At 36.5% G+C, this 26,236-nt stretch overlaps 2 protein-coding genes across 2 annotated transcripts in view; one reads left to right on the top strand and one right to left on the bottom strand.

Moving 5' to 3' along the window:
* SPATA18 (spermatogenesis associated 18) overlaps positions 1–2,683 on the bottom strand; it is an 82,326-nt gene extending 79,643 nt beyond the window's left edge. The window contains exon 1 of the mRNA XM_069105220.1: positions 1,556–2,683. The gene's annotated coding sequence lies outside the window, so the exon portion shown is untranslated. The remainder of the gene's footprint in view (positions 1–1,555) is intronic.
* On the top strand, positions 1,183–25,983 carry SGCB (sarcoglycan beta). The gene is made up of 6 exons (XM_069105219.1): positions 1,183–1,282; positions 7,897–8,106; positions 9,221–9,406; positions 10,187–10,378; positions 10,901–11,032; positions 22,842–25,983. The coding sequence occupies exons 1-6, from the start codon at positions 1,241–1,243 to the stop codon at positions 23,043–23,045; spliced, it is 966 nt and encodes a 321-aa protein (XP_068961320.1). The 5' UTR covers positions 1,183–1,240; the 3' UTR covers positions 23,046–25,983.
* The last annotated feature ends 253 nt before the right edge of the window (positions 25,984–26,236 follow it).

The raw sequence follows: 26,236 nt of genomic DNA, 5'->3' as shown, positions 1-26,236 counted from the left end.
TATTAGAAGATCCAAGATTCAAACCCATGTTCCTTGACCCTTAAAGTTCACAGTTCTTCCTACTCCATCCTTTATGAGCCACTTATTTTTAAACTATTTCTATTTGACCATTGCTACCTTATTTACCCCCTCCTTTTATTCCTGAACCCTCTGTACTATAAAAAGGTAAGGAGGAAGCCTAAGCTCACGAATTATATATATCAGGAATGGGACACAAGGGTCTTTCTCCAACCTACCAATCTTCCACTTCTCTCTGAGTGACAGATTACTTTGTGGACCACAGCATAGTAGCAGAAGGAACTATGAACCTGGAATTGAGTTGTAGGCACTAAAAAAAACCTAAACTGAACTCTGTGTAACGATAAGCAAGCTTGGCTCCAAGAAGACAAGAGAACAGGGACCGCTATCTTATTTGCAAAAGGAGGAGAAAGGGGGGGAGCGGGACTGTGGGTGTGGAACATCGCATCCTAAATTAGATTTGATTGAAATATTGATTCGTTTTTCTGAGGGGTTTTTTTTTCTTTCCAAATCTGTCACGTGGTAAGGGTCTCTGGATTAGGGAGAGGTTAATATATTCGGAAACAAAAATGATATAAAAACAAAAGGGATCCATTTTTTAAGAGCTATGGGATTCTTATTCCAGGCACTTGCACCAATAGCCCAGGGACCAGTGTTAGATCTTCCGGGGCTCAGCATTCTCAGAGTACAAAGGGGGTGGGGAGGTGGCACTGGGTATCCCTAAGGTCCCTTCCCGGCCGCTGGGTCTGACAGCATCGCTTCCTGCGTCGCTGCCCCGATGACCGGCCCACAGGATCCAGTCTATTTTGCGTCTGTCCTGGAGTTCTGCCATTTTGGGGAGGCTCAGGATCTGGGGCCTCCTCAGCGCCCCTCGGGCCCACCACCCAGGCCACCCCGGGCGTGGAGGGGTACGGGAATGGCCAGGGTCCTCCTCCCCGGCACAAGGCTGGACAGCAGGACGAGGCCTCGGGCGAGGCGCTGACTGTGAGATCGCGGGGGCCCAGAGGGGCCGGCTCGAGGCCTCCTCCGCGCTGTGGGGCCCACCCGACACAGCCCAGGCGCAGCGGGGTCTGCGCGCACGCGCCGCTCGCGCTCTCGCCACAGGAGAGCAGGCACGCGCGCGGACGCAGGCGCAGGGGCGCGAGGCGGGGGGCGGGCGGGGGCTGAGGGCGCTGCCTCGGGCTGGAGGCGGCCGGGGGCGGGGGGGAGCGGGAGCGGGAACATGGCGGCGACGGCGGCGGCAGCGGCTGCAGCGGCGGAGCAGGTCAGTCCTGTGAGAAAAGGGCGTGTGGAGGCGACCCGGCCCCGGAGTTGTTGCCCAGAACGGGTAGGGGAGAGGCTTCATTTCCCGGGGAGGAAAGGGGTCTCCTCCCCACCCCCCCACCTCCGGGACCTGCCGCGCTCCCCCCTCCCCCTTCTTGGGCAGAGCCGTCTGCCCCGCGGGGGGTCCGGAGCTGCGCGGCGCGGCCTCGGGGAGAGGGGGAAGGAGAGAGCCCGCCTCGGGGCCTTGACCGCGGGGTGGGGGGAGGGGGCGGACCTTTTACTGGAGAGAAGCAGGTAAAGTTGCCTGTCAGTATAACTTGCACCCCGGAGGCCCGCCACTAGACATTGCCCGTGCCCTTTATCCTCAGCTGCTGGCTCGATGTCAGCGGGTCTCCCCACCCGGCCTTTTCATTCCAGTCTCCACCCTCCCTCCTCAGGTTTCAGAGACTTAACCCCAGTCCATAAGGGGATCTTCTTGGGCTAGAAATAAAGGCGGCGTGGATCTCCTAATATGTAGTTTAAACTCTTTTTAAAAGATCCTCTCAAGAAGACGTGTGAATACATTAGCACATATATTATTAATCTATATTTTTCAGCATGGGCCTGCCTGCAAAAATAATATGCAAAGAAACAGAAAGCCTCCCCCACCCTTTTTTTTTTCTTAAAAAAAAAATGAAATGTGATTACAAGAGAAAAATGTAATCATATTTAGTATTGTTGAAAAATGTGAAAATTCCGCTCATTAATCCCAGTTCATGTTAAAGCCACTAAGTTGTTCCAAGGCTAATTTTTATTTATTTATTTTTATTTGGGGGGGGGGGAAGCAGGGCAATTTGCGGTTCAGTGATTTGCCCAAGGTCACACAGCTAGTACATGTTAAGTGTCTGAGGTTGGATTTGAACTCAGGTCCTCCTGATTCCAGGACAGGTGCTCTATGCACTTGGCTACCTAGCCATCATAATGAATTTAAGTACTTCTGTACTGTTGAAGTTAGTGATCTCCTGAGCTCCCATGGATTCAATTATTTTCTCTAAGCAGGTGGTTCTTAGATGTATTTGCCAAGCCCTGAATTCTCTGCTGACTTGCAGTTTCTTATCTCCAGGTGCCTTTTTGACATCTCAAACTGGATAGACATCTTAAACTCAAGTCCATAACTGAAATCATTATCTTTTCCCTCAAATACTCCTCTCTTCCTACCTTTTCTTTAACTGTTGAGGATACCACCATCTTCCCAGTCACCCAGACTCACAACCTAAATGTCATCCTCGACTCTTCATTCTCTTTCCCCCCACCCCCCATATCTTTTGACAAGACATGTTGGTCCTATCTAGGGAGCATCTCTTGTATATACCCCCTTTTCTGACACTACCACCATGCTGGTGCAAGCCCTCACATCTAAGCTCTTGGAATAGGCTACTGTTGGATCTCCTTGCCCCAAGTCTCCTCACTTGGGTACATTCTCCATTCAGTTTTCACCCTCTTAATCAATAAGCTCTCCATTATTTCCAGGATCAAATGTAGAATCCTCTGTTGTCGTATTCAAAGTCTTTTATAACTGGGCCTCTTTCTACCTTTCCAAGCTTCTTTTACCTTACTCCCCTCCATATATTCTATGATCCAGTGATACTGGCTTTCTGGTTCTTTCTTAAACATGCTACGTCACCTCTGGACTCCAAGCATATTCTGTGTCTATTCAACAAACCTAGAAAATTCTCCCTGCTCATCTCCACCTCCTGGCTTCCTTCAGGTGTCTCATCTTGAAGGTTTTTGTTTTTACTTTAGTCTGTTATACTTCCCTACCACAGTCAGTCAACAAACATTTATTAAGTGTCTACTTAATAGTAGTCTTCTTTAATAGTAAGGAACTATGCCAAGTGCTGGTGATACAAAGAATGGAAAGAAAAACAGTGTCTGTTCTCAAGAGCTCACAGTCTAATGAAGATGACATTGTAACAACTATTTCTAAACATGACAGATAAGGGATAAATTATAGAGCTTACCTCAAAGGAAGGCAGTAAGATTAAGGAGGACTGGGAAAGGTTTCTTGCAAAGTTGAGACTTTAGGTGAAATTTGAAGGAAGCTAAAAGGTTAAGCCAAGAAGGGAGAGTTCCAGGCATGGAAGATAGACAAAGAAAATGCTCGGAATGCAAAGGTGAAGGATCATATTCAAGGAAGAGCAAGGAGGCCAGTGTCACTGGATCACAGAGTATGTGAGAAGAGTAGCATATAAAGAAGCTTAGAAAATATAGGAAGAGGTCAAGTTATGAAGGACTTTAAAGACAGATGATTTTATATTCGTCCCTAGAGATAATAGGAAGCCAGTGGAGTTTGTTGAATAGGAGGGTGATGGCTGAGTAGAGAACATACTGTAGTGGGGACATTTGGAATAGGAAGACCAACCCACAGGCTATTGCAGGAGTCCAGGTTTGAGAGTCTACACCAGGCTGGTGGTAGTGTCACAGAAGAAGGGAGTGTATACAGAAGATGCTCTGAAGATAGAATCAACAGGATGGCGGTACCTTCAGTTACAGTATGGTAGGTTTGAGGAAAAAGCTGAAGAGTTCATTTATAGACTTGAGTTTAAGATGCCTATGGGACAGCCATTTGAGATGTCCAAAAGACAGAGATATGAAACAGGAGGTCGATAGAGAAATTAGAACCACATAAAGAGATCTGAGAATCATCTTTATAGAGATGATAATTGAATCTATGGGAGTTCAATAATAAAATAGTATAGATAGAGAAGAGTACCTAGCACAAATTCTTTAGGGAAATACACAGTGAGCTGAAGTGATACACAATGAACACGACCCTTGTAATAAAAAAAAAAACATGAAATAAAAACTTAAAGCTAACTGATAGGATGACCATGTTTGATCATATATGTAATAGTCCAAACTTGGAGTCCCCCACTTCTCCACTGAGAAGGAGATTCACTTTATCATCTGTTCTCTGGGGCCAAAGTAATCATTACAGTTGCTCAGTATTTGGCTTTTTTTTTTAGTGTTCTTTTAATTTAATTACTAACAACAACATCAGTATTCCTGATTTTGTCCTTTACAGTCTACATTGATCCATAGAAATCTTTCTGTATGTTTCTGAATTCCTCATATTTGCTGTTTCTTCTATTTCATTATATTCATATACCACAATTTATTCAACAATTTTCTAATCAATAGGAATCCACTTTTTTGTTACCTCAGAAAATGTACTATTTTTATCATCTGCTTTCCTGCCTGATCAGGAATCTCCATGCTAATTTTCTCTGAGACATAAATAAAATTAAATACACTACCTAAACCTTGGTGCTTCCTCTTGTGGTTATGACTGCGGAATAGCCCTCATTTTTTCTCCTGCTCAAAAGCAAAATTGCTCTTATATCTTTTTTCTTGAATGTGACAAAAACTATTAAAAACATGATATTTTTAAAAGTCTAGGTATATCTTTACATAAATAATTACAGTCAAACAGAGATTTAAAAGTCCAATGACTTACTTTGGAAGTATCTTAGAGATCTCTTCATTCTTAATAGCTCTATCTAGTTACCCTAGTCCAATTTGTTTCTGATATGGATTCTTCTTGGCTAGCCAAGATGTTTGTACACTACACCTTGTTCCACTTTGCTTCTTTCTCCAGTATAAATTGATACCTCTCCCTGAGCTCCCCAAATAACAGCAGATCTAACTTGGTCCTTTCCTATCAAAGAGCTCCCTCAATTTGCTTCCTGTTTTCTTCAGCAGTCTTTTTTCTCATACTGGGAAGCCTGGATTTCATTTGAGCATTTAGTTTCTCTTGTTCTTAGTTCTGTCACCAACTCTAAATCACTATCATAGTCACTTAACATCAGTATACATAAGTGAGTGGCATTGTAGTAGAGTATACTCCTTAGAAGGGCTCCTTTGTGGATCTAAGATCCAGGAATTCTGAGAGGGAAGGCAGTAAGGTTAAAGAGGATTGGGAAAGGTCTTGCAAATCTGAGAGTCTAGCTTGAACCTGAAGGAACTCGGGAAATAGAGATTAGAAGGGAGAGAATTCCAGGCATGTCGAATAGATGTAGAAAATGCCTGGAGTCTAGAAGTGAAGTATGTTCAAGGAAAAGCAAGGAAGCCAGTATCACTGGATCACAGATTAAGTGGAGGAAAGTAATATATGAGAAGCCTGGAAAGGTAGGAAGAGGCCAGGTTATAAAGAACTTTAAAAGACAGAGGATTTTATATTTTAATTCAGCAAGTATCCATTAAGTACTTAAAATGTGCCAGGTACTATGCTACCTTCTGGGGATACAAATAGAAAAATGAGAACAGGTCAAGCCCTAAAGGAGTTTATATTCAGTAAGAACCCAAAAAAATTTGGCTACATATTCTGCCTCTCACATTTATTAGTTTTATGAATGGACAAGTCACTTTACTCCAGATTTTTTAAGCAATTATCTAGGATTTAACTATGATTAGTTTCTCTCACACTGATCTTTTTATTTATAAAAAGTAATATAACATACAGACACGTGTATACAAGTCCCTGTAACAAGAGTGAGGGAAGGAGAAAATAAACCTTTTTTTAAAAACCAAGATATATACTAAGATTTGGTCAGTAAGCTTTTCAAATTGCCGTTAACTTTTTTTTTTCCCATAACAACTTCAGTTGTTCTGGGCTTTAGCTTTTTGGACACTATTTCCAAGCCACTTATATTCATCTTTGATCATATGTTTCTATTTCCATGTTTTGTACATGTCTTTTTTTAAATCTGAGCTAGTTCACTAGAGAGTTTCTTGTGTAGCTACACTAGAATACTTCATCTTTTTTTCATCATTGAATTAATTTGTAATTTTGTAACCCTAGTTTAGAGGCTCCCTACAAGATACAACCACCTCAAGCCTACTATAGGTGATTTCTCAATTTTGTAGTTAGTTATTCCTATTAAATGATCTGGTAACTTCAGTACCCCCACCCTCAAGTAGTCACCATTTCCTCTTACAAACACTCAAGATCTCAAGGCCCTAATTCAGTCACAAGTTAAGAGAAATAGATGGGACTTGAATCAGAACCAGTAATAATTAAAACCATCAATGAGCAGCCATACACACACATACATAAACACAGTACAGTGTCAGTCACGTTCAGCATTACCCTGAGTAGGGCTCCTGCAGGAGGCACCTTATCAGCCCCTTTTATCGGTGAAGCCATGCATTTTTTCAAACAACTCTAAGCAAATAGCACTGATTGCTATTTCATTTGCTGTGCTTTCCCATTTTCCGCAACTCCCAGCAGGGGGAGGTGTCATATGTCCCTATTTCTGTTCTGTTCATTTTCTAGGATTCTCATTAATCTCCAGCAGATGGTACTCCTTTATTTCTCTTGTGGACCAGTTCTCTAATGCAGCCCACAGGCAAGGACGCTCCTGAGTCTCTGTCTTACCCAAATGTTTTTATAACTCAAAGGCATCTGTTTTCTTATACCTTGTTTTGTATACTGCCTCCTCAACCTCTGATCCTGTACTTTACAAGTAAAACTCTTGTTCTAGCTCCATCTTGGATCATCTTAACTTATTGTCACATTCTTTCTTTTCTGGTGCTAAAACAGAATGTCTCCTGTTTACATACTTCTTGCTGGGTTTAGGAGCTCAGGGAGTATTGTACTCACCAATTGTTTTTCAGCCCCCCCCCTTCTCAAGACAGTTTTTCTAGTTACCTGGGGCCACTTCCCAAAACATCTTAGAAAAGTGAGAAAGAAGAGTTATAATCTCATCTCTGACTTGCCCATTCGTGTACCAGGAAGAGGAATTAATTCCTGTACCCATTTTCCTGTTGTTATTCAAGACACCACCCTCTTTCCGGTCATCTTCAATTACCCATTCCCACCCCATACATCCAATCATTTACCAAATCATCTGCCTAAACATTTCTGTATCCACAACATCCCTTAAATAAGTCCCTTTGCTCTTCTCATGCAACCACCACCCCCCCTTAGCACTTCTTATCAATCTCCCTACCTCAAATCTTTCCCTATTTGAGTTCAACCCTCATACAAACAGCAAAGTAATTTACCTAAAACACAGGTATGACTATAAACTTCTTCCCTCCCCCCCCTACTCAATATGAACTCTAACAACCTCCTATTACCTCTAGGATCAACTATAAACTCCTATGTTTGGTATTTAAAGCCCTTCACAACCTGGCCCCTTCCACCTTTACTGCCTTTTCACACATTACTTTCCTCTATACACTTCCCCCAAATACTACTCATCGTTAGGGCTCAGCTCAAATCCTCTTGATGGTCCTCCAAAGCTTTTATATCAATTCATGGTTCTCTGCAGTTCAATGGCAGGCTAGGTTTTACCTACAGCATTATATGCCCATTGACATTTTAACCTATCCCCAATACTAAACTACATATACATAGTATGGCCAATAAGTAAGGAGACAGAATATAGCAATCATGGAGGTGAACTTTCTATTCTATATTAATTAATAAAATAGAGTGGCTGATTGCTGATGCAGGATATACAAAATCTACTTTTTCATTACTAGTAAAAATTCCATTCGGTAGTTCAACTTTCATTACTTTGAGCATGAATTTGTATTCTTATTAACTTGGTGGTGTTTTGCATTGTCTAGCAAAGTTCCAATGGTCCTGTAAAGAAGTCTATGCGGGAGAAGGCTGTTGAGAGAAGAAATGTTAATAAAGAACATAACAGTAACTTCAAAGCTGGATATATCCCAATTGATGAAGATCGGCTCCATAAAACTGGCCTGAGGGGGAGAAAGGGCAATTTAGCCATTTGTGTGATTGTTCTCCTTTTTATCTTGGCTGTCATAAATTTAATCGTGAGTAAAACGTGTAGAATATTTAATGTTTTCTTTATGTTTTCCATTATTAGCATAAAGCATTCATTTGTTCCTCCAGTTTTCAGTCTTGGAGTAATCTGAACCATTTCCTTGATTTTTCATAAGACAGATAAGGCTAAGGGAGTTTGGGTGACTTGCCCAGTGTCACAGGGATAGTGAATTGTGTAAAATAGTTGAAATTTGAACTCAGGTCTTAGGATCATAGAGTCAGAAACAGAAGGAAATTCATTAGGTCATTTAGCCTAATTCCCTTCATTTTATAGATAAGGAAGCTAAGTTCAAAAGAGATTAAAAGACTTGGTAGTATTTTAGGTAGGATATATAACAAGGTTTTGGACCAAGGTCCTCTGTTTCCAAATCCAGTATACTGTCTATTACACTGTGTTGCTTCCCAAGAATACTTTTCTGGCTCCCAGTGTGGTACTCTTTCTAAACCATCTTGTGTTAACTCTGTAATGAGTTAATACTCCTTGGGAAATTACTTGATAAGAAGAGATAAATGTAATGGAACATTATTATGCCATAAGAAACAATGAATATGAACAATTCAAAATAAATTGGGAATACTTGTAGGAACTCATACAAAGAGAAGGACCATCAAGAGACCAATATACACAATAACGTAAAGGTGTAAACAGTATAAAAAGGCAGCTGAACTCCAAATACAGTGACCAATATTGATTCCAGAAGTCAAATAGTGAAACACATCTTCCTCTCCATAGAGAGGTGAGAAACTGCTATTGTAAAATGTTGTACATATTATCATATGTCATGTCTATATATTATATGCTTTATACCCTTAACTATTCTCTGTTCATTCATCTTAGTATTTATGCATACCTTTTTCCCTTCCTAGTTATATTTAATATGTACACTGATTTTTTACAAATTTATTTCATATTTATTATTCAATTACATTCTTTAAAAGTCTTTTATACATAGTAGGCCATTTCTATGATCATAACATTTGTACCCTATTTCTTTTAGAAAGCACTTTATTATTTTTTGTTTTATTTGGGGAGATTTGTAGTTTTTTTTTTCTTAGTTATATCTGATGTTATGCTAAATATAATATTGAGTTTATATTTTTTAGATAACACTTGTTATCTGGGCTGTGATCCGAATTGGACCCAATGGCTGTGACAGTATGGAATTCCATGAGAGTGGTTTGCTGCGATTTAAACAAGTTTCTGATATGGGAGTTATACATCCTCTTTATAAGAGCACAGTAGGAGGCAGACGTAATGAAAATTTGGTCATCACTGGCAATAACCAACCAGTAAGTTATCATACTAGTTAAAGCAAAAATGGAAATGGGATGTTAGAGATGAGTTATTTATGAAAAAATACATGCTTATTTTTATTACTAAACAGAGAATGAACATTAAACCATATGAATTCATTAGTCTTTTCCAGCTCCATGATTTGTGGAGTTTTTTTATGAATAGTGTTGGAAGTCAAAATTTTTCTCGATAGAAAAGCCATAAACATTTGTTCTTACTAGAAATCCTAACCTTAATAGGGAAACATGATGTTCTCTTTTAAATTCCATACTTTATTCTCTGACAGTATATAATGATTATTCTTTTCTATGGGGTGTTTCCGTAATAAAAATGATTAAGAATATACATTGTACTCATTCTCTATTTCAGGTGACAGTAGCTATTATGTACCTTCCTGGTCCAGAAAACTTATACTTGCTCCAGGATGCTTCCTGACATAGTTTATTTCTATGTATTTGTTATCACATAGTCTTTCTCCTTTCAAAGCTTCCAGATACCATTAGGTGCCTCTCCAGATGTCTCTCACCACCCTAATGCAGAAGAGCCATGAACTATATGTGTTGTGTCTCCTATTAGGAATAGCCATTCCCTACTTCCTTACCCATTTTGCAAGTACACAAGATATCCTTTTATAGCAGCTGCTTTTCCAGATAGTATAAAATTAGGGCTGCAGAGAATCTCTTTAGTTTGTTTAGAGATGTTTTTCAATATAATTCCTTGGATTTTGTTTATGATATGTTTTGAAACCATATTCACCATAAAGTATGTTTCTAAAGATTGTTTTTCAGCAAGGAACAACGAAACTCAGTGTAGAAAAGAACAAAACTTCTATTACAAGTGACATTGGCATGCAGTTTTTTGACCCAAGGACTCAAAATATTTTATTCAGTACAGACTATGAAACCCATGAATTTCATTTGCCAAGTGGAGTAAAGAGCTTGAATGTACAAAAAGCATCTACTGAAAGGGTATGGATTTTATCTTTGCTTTTTATATAAATAACAGTGGTGGAGTTATTATTCAGTTCTTTAAAATGGAAGTATTATGTGATTTAGCATTGTACAAGGCTACATATTTAATATAGAGGGAAGAATACTGGGATGGATGTATTTCCTTTGGTAAGTTACTTAATCCCTTTGTTGCTGAGTTTTCTCATCTTCAAAGTAGATATCATAATATCTACCTTACAAAATTTCCAGGAATGTTCTTCCTTTTTTTTTTTTTTTTTTTTGAGGAGGAAAGGCAGGACAGTTGATGTTAAGTGACTTGCCCAAAGTCATATAGCTAGTAAGTGTTATGTGTCTGAAGCCAGACTTGAACTCAGGTCCTCCTGACTCCATGGCCTGTGCTCTATTCACTGCACCACCTAGCTGACCTGATGTTCTTCCTTTTGAAATAAAAATTAGTATCTCACAGACATAGTGTGGCTATTTATTTACAGATTTATAAGCCATATTTTAACACATTTCTTTGTTTTTTTTTTCTTTCAGATTACCAGTAATGCTACAAGTGATTTAAATATAAAAGTTGATGGGCGTGCTATTGTCCGTGGGAATGAAGGTGTATTCATTATGGGCAAAACTATTGAATTTCACGTGGGTGGTAATATGGAATTAAAAGCTGTAAGTATATACTTAAAGAATTTTAAATTATTTCAGTAAAAGAATTTATAAGATTTCATTTCCCTTTTGTTGTTAAGTTTCCAAATTTTAAGAAATCAAAAATAAATTATTTGAAATTACTTACTCACATACACAGTTACAGATTCCACAGCATAAGAAAACAAATAACAAATTTATAAAATATATTTCTAGTTGTACTTCCATTATCAAGATAAATAGTTTTTTTTAAAAAAATATCTGCATTGATCACATATATCTATAGGAAATTATATTTAGTTTTCAAAAATGTATTTGAATTTTGTAACTTTTGTGTTTCACACTAGAGAGTTAGATTTACCAAACACTTTCTCATGCTCACAATTCTCAACCAGAGCATTCACTGGTTCATTCATCAACTTGTTCTCTTATAATTTCCAGTTTCCTTCAAAGTTCAGCTTAAGTGCCACTTTCTGAGTCCTTTGATTATTTCCCCCATTATGGGTGCCTTTCCTCCACCCCCTCATTGTCTTTTTTAGACTTAGACATGTTATTTCCCCCAGTAGAATATAAGGAGGGTTTCATCTTTGTCTATGCATAGTAGAAAGTGAACAATAAATACTTGTTCAATCATTGATTGAACAAACCTTAATTAAGCATGTCCATCTAGGTGCTAGGGACACAGAGATAAACATGAAACAGTCCCTATCCTCAAGAGCCTGACATTCTACTAATGGGAAAAAATAGCCACACTAATAACCAGTACAAAGTAAATCGGAAGTAATTTAGGGGGGAGGAAAGTAAGAATTGGGGGGATCAGGAAAGACCTTATATAGGAGGTAGACTTGAGCTAAGCCTTGTAGGAGACTCAGGTAGAGTGAGGAGACTGTATTCCAGGGAGACAACCTGCACAAAGGATTGAAGACAGGAGATGACTTGTCCTATATAGGAAATAGCAAGTAGATGGATTTGGCTGGAACATAGAATGTGTAAAAGGCATAATATCAATCAATAAGTATTTCTTAAACAGCTACCCTGTCCTAGATATTGAGGATACAAATGCAATGAATGAAACAATCCCTGTTTGCAAAGAGCTTAAATTTCAGTGGAGGAAACACAAAGGGTATGTGTTCGTACATACACACATGCATAAACACAAATATATATTTGTATGTACGTATATGTATATTATGTATATGTATATATGTATACATATGTATGTATATGTATATTATTTACAGAATAAATATAAAGAGAATCAGTACACAGTATCCCAAAAGTCTTAGTGCAGTTATAAGTTTTAAGAATTTATTCTGTAAAATAGGAGTATAGTTTTATCTGTGTTAGACTTGTACAAGGATTGAGATGTAGTAAGAAAAGTACTGGACCATATTTCCTTTGGTAAGTCACTTAATCTCTTTTTAGCTCAGTTTCCTCATCTACAAAATAGACATCTTAACACATGCCTTACAAAACTCCCTTTAAGTTTTAAGAGCTTAAAACTGCACTAAGACTTTTGGGATACCCTGCACAAAGCTGTTCAAAATAAGATAGTTGGAGAGAGGGAGGAGGTACTAGTAGTTACAGGAATTACGAAAGACTTCATGTACAAAGAGGTGCTTAATGTTATATAAATTGTTCTCCTTTTCTACTCATTTCCTTCTTCATCAGTTTATAGAAGTCCTCAGAATTGTTTGTTTTTATAATAGTGATATCCTAGTATAAATTGTTCTCCTGGTTCTACTTCCTTCACTCTACATGAGTTCATACAAGTCTTTCCATGTGTCTTTGAAATCATCCATTTCCAAATTTCTTACAACACAATAATATTCTATCATGTTCATACATTTATTCAGCCATTCCTATGCCTATTTTCCTATGTCCCTTCTAACACCTTTTCTTTTTTTTGTCATCTTTGCCAGTGTGATTGGTATGAGGTAGAATCCCATAATTACTTTAATTTGCATTTCATAATTAGTAATGATATCTAGCATTTAATAATAACAAATTAGAATGGAATAGTAATAAATGGAAAATGACATTAGTAGAACCAAGAGAATAATTTATTCAATAACAACACTGTAAAGACAAGCAACTTTGAATGCTGTAAAAGCTATGTTCAGTATCGTGACCCATCCATTATAAAGGATAAGTTATGAAACCTATTATCTACTTCCTGACAGAGGTGACAGATTTAAGGTGCACAGTGAGACCTATTTTTGTATGTAGCCAATGAGGGAATTTATTTCACTTGACTAGGCATATTTGTTACAAGGAACAAATTTTTTTAGTAGAAGGGGGGTGGGATGACTAATTTTTTTTTTTTAATTTTAAATACAGATGAGGTCACTACTTTTAGTTTCACAAGGTTTAACAAGAGGCTTTCACGGAGTGGCAGTGATCTATAAATGTTTGTGATGTAAAAGTAAAACACATCAATAAAACTTAAAAAAAAAAATAATGTGATGCTTGGGCTATGGTCTTGAAGAAGGAAAGAAGAAATTCCATGAGATGGAAGTGAGGAGGAAGTACATTCTAAGAATGGGGAGCTGCCAGTTCAAAGCATGGAGATGGAAGAGATGGAGTGTTGCATGTGAATGAACAGTAAGGATGGTTTGCCTGAATTAAAGAGTGCAAGAAAGGCAGTAATGTATATTGAGGTTGAAAAGAGGTTGGGGCAAGGTTTCAGGAAGATTTAAAGCTAATCAGAGAAGTTTTTGTTTTATCCAAGAGGCGACAAAGAAGCACTAGAATTTATTGAATAGAGGCATGACATAATCAGTTCTGTGCCTAAGGAAAATCACTTTGTTAGCAATACAGAGGATGGACTGACGTGGGAAAAGACTTGAAATAAGGAGACCAATTAGGAGGCCAGTACAATGTCCAGGATCAACCTTTTTTTGGTTTATACACCCTTTTGGAAGAATTGTACATCCCAGGGACCCTTTCTTCAAATTATGTTTTTAAATACATAAAGTATGTAGAATTACAAAGGAAACTAATTCTTTTGAAATAGTCATCAAAAAAATTTTTTGACAACAAATTCATGGACCTCAGGTTTTGCCTGGTTTAGGCGAAAGCTCACGAGGACCTCAACTAAGGTCTTTGAGTAGAAAGGATTGGATCCAGGTATGTTGTAGAGGAAGGAGTGGAAAGATTTCATAGCTAATTAGGCATAGGGGAGAATGTGAATTTAAAGACAACACCAAAGTTACAAACCTATAAGAGTAGAAGGACCTTTGACGGAAATTGGAAAGTTTGTAAGAGGAGAGAATTTTGGAAAAAAGAGTTCTGTTTTGGACATGTTGTGTTTAATATGCCATACACCTGGAAAGGTAGGCTAGAACGAAATTGTGAAAGATTTTGATTGCCAGGCAGTAGTGTTTGTATAAGGCAATAGGGAGCCACTGAGAGCAGGAGAATCATGATCAGGTGTGCTTTAGGAGTAGTAATTTGGGAATTCTGTGGAGAAGGAATTAAACAGATAAAATATAGGCAGGGAGACCAATTAGGAAGATATTGCATTAGTTCAGGCTAGAGGCAAAGATAGCCTGAATTAATGTAGCTGTGTGAATGGAGGGAAGGGCAACAGAGGTAAGAGTTGTAATGGACATATAAGACTTGGCAACTATATCAGTATAGGAGGGTGGGAGTGATAAGGTACAGTGAAGAATCAAGGGTGACTTCTTGAAGTTAGTTAACAGGAAGGATTTTGTTTCCCTTGACAGAAATAGTCAAAAAGGAGGCGAAGGGAGGTGGATTCAGGGAGAAAGATGATGAGTTCTATTTTAAGGTCTCAAAGTCTACTGAACACTGAATTGGAAATGTCCAATAGGCAATTGATGAGTAATCTGCATAGAGATAGTAATTGAACCTTGGGAACTGATGATCATCAAGAGAAAGGAGTTAGAGAGAGGAAATGAGAGGACCTAGGACAGAACTTTGGGGAGCAACCACACATAACAGGTAGGATATAAATAACAGGATATAGAGGCTGCAAAGAAGTGGCCAGACAGGTGTAAGGAAAACCAAGAAAGAGCACTGTCACAAAAACCAAGGGAAGAGAAAGTATCCAGGTGAAGGTTGTAGTCCAAAGTGTTACTTGGTAGAAAGAAGTCAATAGGGATGAAGACTGAGATAAAAAATATTGGATTTAACAATGGGAAGAGGTATTGTTACCATGGAAAGAGTAGTGTCAGGTTGTGTGAAGGAGTCTGAATAATAAAACTTATTACTGGAAGTAAAACCAACCTATTTGGGGCGGCTAGGTGGCACATTGAGTAAAGCACTGGCCCCGGAGTCAGGAGGACCCGAGTTCGGTTCCGACCTCACACACTTAACACACACACACACACACACACACACACACACAAAAACTAGCCGTGTAACCTTGGGCAAGTTACTTAACCCCAATTGCCCTCCAAAAGACAAAAAAAAAAAAACCTATTTGCTAATTATTCTTTCCTGTGATGGATATTAGCCAGCTATCATAATCGTTCATTGTTCTCATTCAAGTACTTATTGAGAGCCTTCTGTGTTTCAGTTCATTAAAGTTATTTGAAAAAAAATCAATCAACATAACCATATTCTATATCAAAAGGCAAGGAACCACAAATAAAGCTTAATAGTCTACATAATTTGATAATAACTTTTAAAACAGGGCTTTGGGGAATATTATATTATTTATTTTTCCTATGCAATTTTTAAAGTATACATGGTATATCTATCATGTTGTTATAAGTTACTTTGGTATTAGAAGAATGAATAAAATTATTATTCTGGTAAGGAGTTAAGTGGCAGTAGTGAATAATTTGTTGAGTAGCCATTGCCTTCAGTAATTACATTGTTGATGGATAAGTACAGTAATGTTTTTGTATACATATATTATGTATATATGTGTTATAACAGAGGAAGGAGGGTCATACCAATTTTGAAATTCATGCTATAAATGAAACCAGAAAAAAGAATGGCATAGCTAAAGGGAAGAATGACAGGTTCTTTCTTAGGCAAAAAGGGAGTAGCTCATGGTGACCTAAATCTGGAAGGTGATTCAGAGATCTAGTCTAATCCTTGCATTTTGAAAATGAGAAAACTGAGATCAGGAAAGTTAAATAATGTGTCCAAGATCATCCATGTAGAATTGGTGACAAAATTTGAGTTCTCATCCTTTGACTCTTGAGCCAGTACTTTTCTGTTATACCATATTGATTACTGAAGTTTCTTCTGTTGTGCGCAAAAAACCAAGAAGCAAAATTTTATGGGACATTTGATCATCTAATATTCATACTAAGAATTTGCAAAAAGATTGCTGTGAAAAATAATTGCAGAATATTAAACACCATATGTTGCAGAGGATGAAGAGGTAGATAAATTTCTGTAAATAATTCTATAGAGGCGGCTAGGTGGCTCAGTGAATAGAGCACTGGCCCTGCAGTCAGGAGGACCTGAGTTCAAACTGGCCTCAGATACTTAACATAAAAACTAGCCGTGTGACCTTGGGCAAGTCACTTAACCCCAACTGCCCTCCAAAAAGCAAAAAAAAAAAGAATTCTATAAAGGTTCATTTGGATCTTCCCAATTAAGACAACATCTAGTTTGATACTTGATGATAAGAGAATGATGAATTCTTTTTTACATTAATAATCAGTTCTTGAATTAGGACCAGGATTTTTTTTTTTAATATATAGGTCCTTCAGTCTCTGAAGGACATTGTTGTTGGATAAGATTGCCCAAATCCCTGGGGTGCATGCCATTTGATCCTGGATAGGAGACTCCACCCAACTAGAGAATTTTGCAAAAGAATTTAATCTAAAGTGAATTCTAGCCCATTGTATTCCACTCCCAAGGACTAGATTGCCCAAGACTGGGGGTGATCTTGAGATAGTCTTTCTTTGTCTAGGTGTGACATAATTAGTCAGGTTCCCCAGGCCCTCATTAGAATAGGTCCACTTCTCATAATAATATTCATTCTCTCATTACTTGTTAATCAGATTGATTACCACCTCAGTAACAGCCACTCTTCCAAGAGCATATAAAGCTTTGAATGGGTTTCATGAGAGGGTCTGTGGCATTCAAGAATGCCCCTGACCACTTTTATTAATTAATTACCCAGAAACTATGTCTCTTGAACTTTTTATATGTCACAGTTACTTCAGTGCACAGTAGACATAAATTAGAATAATGAGAATTTTTTTTGCAGTGTTTAATAAAGTTTTTTAAATTTTTTTCAACTACATGTAAAAAATTTTAACATTTATTTTTTATAATTTTGAGTTCCAAATTCTCTCCCTCTCTTTTCCTCCCCACCCCAGATGGCAAGCAATTTTATATAGGTTATACGTGTGCATTTATACAAAATATATTTCTACATTAGTCATGTTGTGAAAGAAAACAGACCAAAACAAAAAAAAAGTTTTAAAAGTATGCTTCAATCTGCATTTATACTCCCATCAGTACAGAGGTGGGTAGCATTTTTTATTCTAAGTCCTTTGGAATTGTCTTAGACTTAGATCATTGTATTCCTGGAAATTGCCAAGTTATTCACAGCTGATCTTCATACAATATTGCTGTTATTATGTACAATGTCCTCATGGTTCTGCTCACTTCCCTTTGTGTCAGTTCATCTAAGTCTTTCCAGATTTTTCTGAAAGCATCCTGCTTGTCATTTCTTATAACACAGTAGTATTCATCACTATGATGCTGAAAATTTGTTGGAAAATATGAATAAGAAAAATGGAATGAGAGAGGTCAGAGTCCTATACAGTTCTACACAGACTGTTATACTACACAGAAGCCTCACCCTTGTATATATCATACTTCCTTGAGAAAAGAATCCAAAGGTGTTATATGTGTTAAGTACTTAACACCACAGAAATGAAATTGATTATATTTTAATAAACAGGAATTTGTCACTCTTCTTAGTGTAATTTCTATATCAGCCATCTATGTGTAGTCACATCACCACCCTGTTAACAGCAAAGATCAAAATTAGCACACAACTAGAAGAATAAAAATGAGGAAAATATGAATATAAGTGACCTGTTTAACCAAGTTGTTGATGAAAATAGGATATAAATAGGAAAAAGGGCACTGATGCTGACTATAATAATTTCATATGGAAGTTTTAACCAGTGTAAAACAATTAGCATACCAAGGAAGCAAAAAGATTCCCCCAAAGCAGCTTGACAAATACTTGTCTTAACTTGTCAAGAAAAAAAGGCAGGCAAGAGCAGTGCCTCTTTAAAACATGAACTCATTTGTGAAATCTTTCAGAGGAGGATGATTGGAAATTAAAAGCAGTATTGCCTCATAGCACAGTGCCTGGCACATAATAAATGCTTTATCTATAGAGCAAAGATAAACAGTGGAGAAGAGTTTAAAGAAACCTTGGTAAGAAGATAAGATCAAAATGGATACATGAATCAGACATAAAGGGTGATACCCTAAGCAAATTAGGAGAGTAAGGAATAGTTTACCTGTCAGATCTATGGAGAAGGGAAGCATATGTGACCAAATGAGATAGAAAGTATTACTAGATATAAAATGAATAATTTTGATTATATTAAATTTAAAAGGTTTTGTACAAACATAATCAATGCAACCAAGATTAGAAGGAAAGCAGAAAGCTAGGAAACAGTTTTTACAGCCAGTGTTTCTGATAAAGGCCTCATTTCTCAAATTTATGGAGAACTGAATCAAATTTATAAGAATACAAGTCATTCCCCAATTGATAAGTGGTCAATGAGCAGACAGTTTTCAGATGAAATAAACGCGATCTCTAGTCATGTGAAAAAAAATGCTCTAAATGCAAATTAAAACAACTCTGAAGTACCACCTCATATCTCTCACATTGGCTAATATGACAAAAGGAAAATGATAAATGTTAGAGGAGATGTGAGAAAATTGCGACACTAATGCACTGTTGGTTGAGTTGTGAACTGATTCAACCATTCTGGAGAGCAATTTAAAATAACACCCAAAGGGCTATAAAACTGCCTACCCTTGATCCAGCAATATCACTGCTAGGTCTGTATCCAAAATAGATTTTATTTAAAAGTGGGGGAGCAACCTATTTTTATAAAAGTATTTATAGTAGCTTTTTTGTGGTGGCTAAGCACTGGAAATTGAAGGCATATTCAGTGAATTGAGGAATGACTGAACAAGTTGTGGTATATGATTGTAGTGGAATACTATTGTGCTATAAGAAATGACAAGCAGGATGATTTCAGAAAAAACTGGACTTAGATGAACTGATTCAAAATGAAATGAGCAGAACCAGGAGAACATTGTGCACAGTAACAGCAATATTGTAAGATGTTCAACTGTGAATGACTTAGCTATTCTTGGCAATACAATGATCCAGGACAGTTCCAAAAGACTCATGATGAAAAATGATATCCACCTCCAAAGAAAGAATTGATGGAGTCTGAATGCAGATCAAAGCATACTGTTTTTCACTTTCTTCATTTTTTTTCATTATTATTTTCATTATTATTTTGGGGTGGGGGGTTTTTTTGGTCTTCTTTCACAACATGACTAATATGGAAATGGTTTTGCATGATTACACATAACCCATATCAAATTGCTTACTATCTCAGGGAAGGCAGAAGGAAGAGAGGGAGAGAACTTGGAACTCAAAGAAATTTTTTAATGAATCTTAAAAATTGTCTTTACATATAATTGGGGAAAAATTAATTTTTTTTAAAAAAGAAACCTTGGTAAGAGGACCAACTAAAAATTCATCTCTCGAACATTTAAAGAAAATAGAAGGAAAACAAGAAGAAGAAAAAGAAATATCTCAGCAAAGACTTTTATAACAATTTTTTTTTCACCATTAAAGATAGGGAACAGCACACCAGGACTCTAACTTCACAGTCCCAGATATGGTTATGGAGAGTGTAAAAATGACACGTAAGAAAAAAGAAGTAAAGAAAAACCATTTTAATATAGAGAGAGAGCAGATCCATTCTGTAGGTAATATAATTGTAAGGACTTTGAGGCATCAATTCACAAGGTGTCCAAAAAAAAAAGATAAAATATTAAAGGCATGGAAAGAATCTTGGACCCTACAATAATGAGAAAAAGGCAACTGGAGAAAATGTCAGCATATACAGAGGTATATACCTACACTCCCATCTATGTATGTAAAATGTTTATGAGAATAATCTATATACATGTCAGGAGCATCATTTGTGAAGGAAATAGACGGGCTTTTACAAGTCATGCTCCACTGTAGACTTTATCTTCACCAACACACAGTTGACTGAAAGACGTAGAATATAAAATCCCTTATTAAACCACTCCTAGGGCAGTGAAGAAGCTTACAGTGGTTGTGAACAGGCTGCAATACAAAACTAATAAGGAATAATTAAGAATGTATGTAAAGAAATCTTGTGGTCAAAAAAGATGGAAATGTGGCGTGAATGAGGGATAATCCATGTGTCCCGTTTGCATCTTTGTTATGTCAGGAAAAATTAAAGAAGGCCCTAGCATATTATGTGGATCCCATGACATACTTATGGGAGAAAATGGATGGGACTTGCACAAACATGGATGGGCTGCAGTCTGTATAGCTGAGGGGAACATCCACATCAAGGTCACAGATTCTGTATTCTAGAAAGATCGGTTATACAGTGAGAAAAAAAAGACCTGTGTTCTGTTCATGGCTTCTTAAACACCCCTTAGCTCCAGCCTCTCCATTTTTTAAAATGGAAATAATAATTTTGCCATTTTAAGCTTTGTAGTATATTAGCCCTTAAAGGGACAAATGACACCATAGCTATGAAAGCACTTTTAAATAGTAGAAAAGCACTCTGTATCTATAATTCAACAAAAACAAATCAAATTTAAAAGACTTATAATTCAACTTATGGGAACAGCAGCAATGAATAATTTAAAATTCATAATATACTGTTTAGAATAAGAATATAAAGTTTTCTGACCACTAGGTGGCAAAATCAGTATAGAGTTTGAAACTTGCTTACTCAATTGTTCTAAAATACAGCTAAAGAAATCTGATTGTGAAGCAATAACATAAAATTTAGAAATAATTTAATAAATAACCTTTTGCTATTACTTCCCTTCAGTATATTATTTTAAGGGGCACTGTAACATAGTAACTAGAGAGCTAGCCCCAGAACAAGGAAAATCTGAGTTAAGGCCTGCATTTGACAGACTGGCTACTTTACCCTGGAAAATCACTGCATCCTCCAATGACCCAGGCAACTCTGTAGGCCATAAATTTCAGAACAGTTGCCAGTCTGCATTTGGTAAAGGGAATTTCATAACCCAGAGTTCTTGAAATCAATAAAATCACATGTTCAGACCAATAAATTTGTGTATCTGCTAAAATCAGGAAGAAAGGCATGATATCTATGTTTCTTAAATGCGTTTTCTTGCCAGTATTTTTGAGCATGCATATTCCTTTTTTTGTTTAAATACAATTAAGATCAATAAAGTAGGAGTTTACTCAATAACTATTTCAAACTTAATGTTATCAGACTTGTTACTACAGAAGAAAATTCTTTTCTGAGAAGATTCATTAGTGACAAGAGTGGTACCAAGAAAGAATCAAAAACTCAAATGAGTACCTCTTTCAGGTCCAAAATATTGTGACCAAAATTACATATTAATTTGGTTAAACAGGATGAGACATAGCACTATTATATACTTTTTAAATGTTGTAATACAATCTTACTAAAATCCTATAGTGAAAAATTAACTTTATGCTACTTTTTATAACTAACAGATTATATCCAAAATAGTTTTGTTTAAGATAAATCGAGTTCACATCATAATTTAATACTCCAACAGGGTCCTGCAAAAAAAAATCATCTAGAACATATACATAAGAAAGTTTGGGGAGGGGTGGCTAGGTGGTGCAGTGAATAGAGCACTGGCACTGGAGTTAGGAGGCCATCAGTTCAAATCCGGCCTCAGACACTTACTAGCTATGTGACCTTGGGCAAGTCACTCAACCCCAATTGCCCACCTTCCCCCCTCAAAAAAAAAGGTTTGGTAAGCAGTAGGTTGGAAAAAGGTCTGATATGTACCAAATTTTGTTTGGAATGTCGATATTTAGATATATAAAACTGGTTTGAATCCTATATCTAATTATGACAAAGCTGTAGGAATTAAATCATTTTCCTAACCAAGAAGAAAAGCATGGTTCCTCATGCTATTTGTCAAAATCATTGTGCTAATTTTTAGTCAGTGGCATTATTAGTGCTATGTAGTAGTATGACTGAGAAGCAGCATCTTGTTCTTGACTCAGAAGCACAAAGACCTGAGTTCCAAAGTGGCCTCTGGCATGTATTGATCTTGTGACCCTGGACAAGTCACTTACTATCTCAGAGTCCTAGGCAACTCAAAGGCTAACAGAGAAGGTGCTGACCTACATGGATAGAAGGGAATTTTCTTCATCCAAGGAATTCCCTGTACCAGTGAAGTCACAGGTCCATTCCTTAGCCCTGTATTATGACTTGGTATGCATGAGACTTTATAAATGACTATGAACTGAGTTTCATCTTTTAATCTTCCATAGACGTTTGTACATATTATAAATATTATGTATATTACATTATGTTATGTTATATTTATTATGTTACATATCTGTCACGGCCATGAGAATTCCAGTGTAGCGCCAATTTAGGGGCTGAAAAACAAAATGTGTGGCAGGCTAACTATCACATAATAAACTCTAGTTGAGTTTGAATTCATTTGTCTGTTGCAGTCCCTTTTTCCTGTTACTTTTGCAAGTAAACTGCATTTATTAACTCTTGTTCCCACTATTACTACTTGTAGTAAATGAACCATATTATTATTCTCCCAATAGGAACACAGTATCATCCTAAATGGATCTGTGATGGTCAGCACCTCTCGCCTACCAAGTTCTTCCTTTGGAGATCAGTTAAATAATGGTGACTGGGTACGCTACAAGCTCTGTATGTGTGCAGATGGAACTCTGTTCAAAGTACAAGTGACAGGCCAAAATATGGGCTGCCAAATCTCAGATAACCCTTGTGGAAACACACATTAGATGAGCTGAAGAGAAAGAGGAAAAAAAAGTCATCGGTGTGTTTATAATTGTCTTTCCCTTTTTTTTAGTGCATGCATGCAAGCCATTGTTTTTCCAGAGTTTATGATAATTGCATTGTAGTTATTTTAATAGCCTAGCATTAATAGATCTGTTACATAACCTCGAAATTTAAAATATTCTGAATGAAAATAGCCAGAACCTTAACATTTTCCATTCAATTACACTGTGCTGGGTATGAGACAAATCTATTTTTAACATATTATGAGAAATGGGTAAAATCAAAATGAAACATTTCAAGAAATGTTTTTTAAACATCATTTCTTGTCCACAGAACAAAGGGCTGGTTTAGCTGTTAGACTCAGTATAAGTAAGCTTTTGATAATTTTGAGGAATGACCACTCATTAAATTATTAAAAAGATACACAATCTATATATATTTTTAAAATCTGGAAAAATTAAAATTTTATTTATAGACTCTATGTGGTTTTGGGCTTCTAAGAATAATGACTTGAGATTTCATACAGAATTAATCATGGGCCAGAGTCTATCTTACCTTAGTCAGTGAGATCAAAGGAATTTTAAACAAATGTGACCTGTAGTAAGAAAATAGAAACCTAGTTAGGAGTCCTGAAGAAAATATTTTGTGACACCAGATTTTTACTTAAAGTAATGTTGAGTATAACTATACTATCACATAATACTAATGAGCATTCAACGTTTTGTTCTGGTAGTACTGCATGAATAACATAAGGAAACATTTTAATATCTAATCTGAAGCTCTAAGAAGATGAAGATGAAGGTATTTGGTCTTCAAAAGACCAATTCAAAATAACCTATAAGGTTTTGTGTGTGTGTGTGTAGTATGTGTGTGTTTTTTAAGAAAACAAAGTTTATTCACCTAAATAGAACAGAAGAGATAGTAAATAAATTCCTTCAGTCAAGAAAACTTGACTAGTCATTGCCAAATTTAAAAATCAGAAATAAGCTGGTTCCAAAGCATTGCACTAAAATAAGCCCTATACAGTTGTTTGCCATACTAGAGAATAATACAAATAATTTTTAGATTAGTAAAGTAGAATTACAGTATCCACTCTTAAAATCCTCCTCTATTCCCCATTCTACCAACAATTTAATTGTGTTAAATACATTTCTTATTTGTACTATTATTATTTTGTTAAATATTATTTATATATAGGCCAAACAAGGCCCTTAAAGGAGCCCTTAAAATGAGTTGGCCTACTGTGAAACAGTCATCAGTGATGAACCACAGGCTCCACCTATTTCTTTTTTATTCTGGAAATAGGTTTAAATTTACATTTACATAGTATTTTAATCTAGCAAGTATTTTTAAAGGATTACTTACATTGTGTAGACAAGGAGGTCTAAAAAAACCCATATTTGATAGTGTTACTATTGTCTGTGTAAATAGCTTAAAAACAAAATATTTATCAAAACCTAAACATAACCTTGGGTTCATTAAATTTAATTGAAATAACCATTGGATCTTTTCCTAATACTGAAAGTTGCACTTTAAGAATTTATAACAGAATTGTGGCCTCAGTTTTGCTAGCACTTTGTCCTTCCCTGTATACTTCAATTAGAAATCTCATTAAATTCAAGTTCCCCCAGCTATTCTTTTTACAGTTACGTGCTTTATTCAGATTTATTTAAATAAGTATTTTATACAAACTGTATAAGTTTATTACACAATATTGTTTATTAAATAATCACACATAATCTATTTTTAATTCTTTTTGAAATTTTGTCATTTGTTTTTGGTTTATATACATATGTGTATTTATACATGTATGTGTGTGTGTATATATATATATATATATATATATATATGTTAACTCCCATCCCAAGTACTTTTGACTAAATAGGATCATTTGGTGCAGTTTACCAAATAACTTCAAAGGATAGCGTTTTAAAATACTTTACAAGTAAGCAGTCCCTACTTTTTGCTGCAATACCCTCCTGTAAACCACATAAGAAAACCAAACAGCAAAAGGGGGTGAGGGTGGGGTCCGAGGATCATTGCACATCCATAAGGCTTTGATTAAATAAAAATTCGATGTTACTCTCTCTTGCCACCAGATGGTGCTTGACTATATTTCTGAAACCAAGTTCATGCCATCATCGGTTTAGCTTTATAAGGGAAACCCAAAAAGGAATCCCCTTCATAATTCCCTTCCTCAGTGGTCATCTTGCCTCTGCTTGAATAGCTCCAGTGAAGGAGAATCACCTACCTCCAGAGACAGCCCATTCTACTTGGGGACAACTTTCCTTACTAGAACATTTCCCTTATATTGAGGCTAAATCTTCCTTTCCAGGAATGGGTAAAGTTCTGAAACCCAGGATTGGCCTTCAGTGATTTTTAGAAAAAGTAGTCAATTCATAAAAAGACTATATTGTATTGGAAAGAGCACTGAATTTGGAGTCAGAGAATCTGGGTTTAAATCTCAGCCCTACCATATAATAGCTAGGTGACCTTGGACAAGTCACACCTCTCTTAACCTCATTAGTAAAATGAGGGATTTGGACTAGATGGCATTTAAGAACCCTTTTGCTCTAAATCTATGATAGTAGGGAAAGCATGAACTCCTTGTATATAATTTGCTGGTCTACACATTTTAAAGTATATATATATTTGTATTATTTAATTACAATTTGTGTAGTAATTATTCATAGTAATTATTGTTGCCCATTGGTAATTAAATTCATTTTTAGGAGGTGAGAGTTCAGTGGTGCTAAACATGACACTAAAGAGACCATTGTACCTTTGAAATGCTGATAATTTGTAATCTGTTTCAAAGATGTTGGTGTTTACCAATTCTGCCATACAAAAAATAATTATATAACTCTGTTCCGGATTGCTAACTTTAGTTGATGTAACATGTTAATGACCTTTGTTTACAATAAAGATGATATAAACAAATGTCTGCTAATTTGTTAAGGGTTATATGTTGATAGGTTTCTATTTGAAAATCACATCAAAATTAATATGATTAAATGTAGTTTGATAATGTAATATCATTATTGCTGTTGCATTTGCTTTTAAGGGCTTCTTCTTAATAATTTGGTATCTACTGAGGGGGCTAACCTCCCACTTCTTAGCATGCACCACCTCATTGTGCCCTGGTAAGCATAGGTGGGTGGGCTAATTTGTTCTCATAGAATGCAAATGAAAA

The sequence above is a fragment of the Petaurus breviceps genome, unplaced genomic scaffold, assembly GCF_028583685.1.
Source record: "Petaurus breviceps papuanus isolate PSGF00001 unplaced genomic scaffold, PetGlider_PUasm1.0 76, whole genome shotgun sequence".
NCBI lineage: Eukaryota > Metazoa > Chordata > Mammalia > Diprotodontia > Petauridae > Petaurus > Petaurus breviceps.
This window is presented reverse-complemented; position numbering and strand designations above follow the sequence as displayed.

Coding starts and splice junctions, on each gene's coding strand:
- SGCB (XM_069105219.1), top strand. CDS start 1,241: ATGGCGGCGACGGCGGCGGCAGCGGCTGCAGCGGCGGAGCAG. Junction 10,379..10,900: donor AAAAAGCATCTACTGAAAGG/GTATGGATTTTA, acceptor TTTTTCTTTCAG/ATTACCAGTAATGCTACAAG. Junction 11,033..22,841: donor GTAATATGGAATTAAAAGCT/GTAAGTATATAC, acceptor TTCTCCCAATAG/GAACACAGTATCATCCTAAA.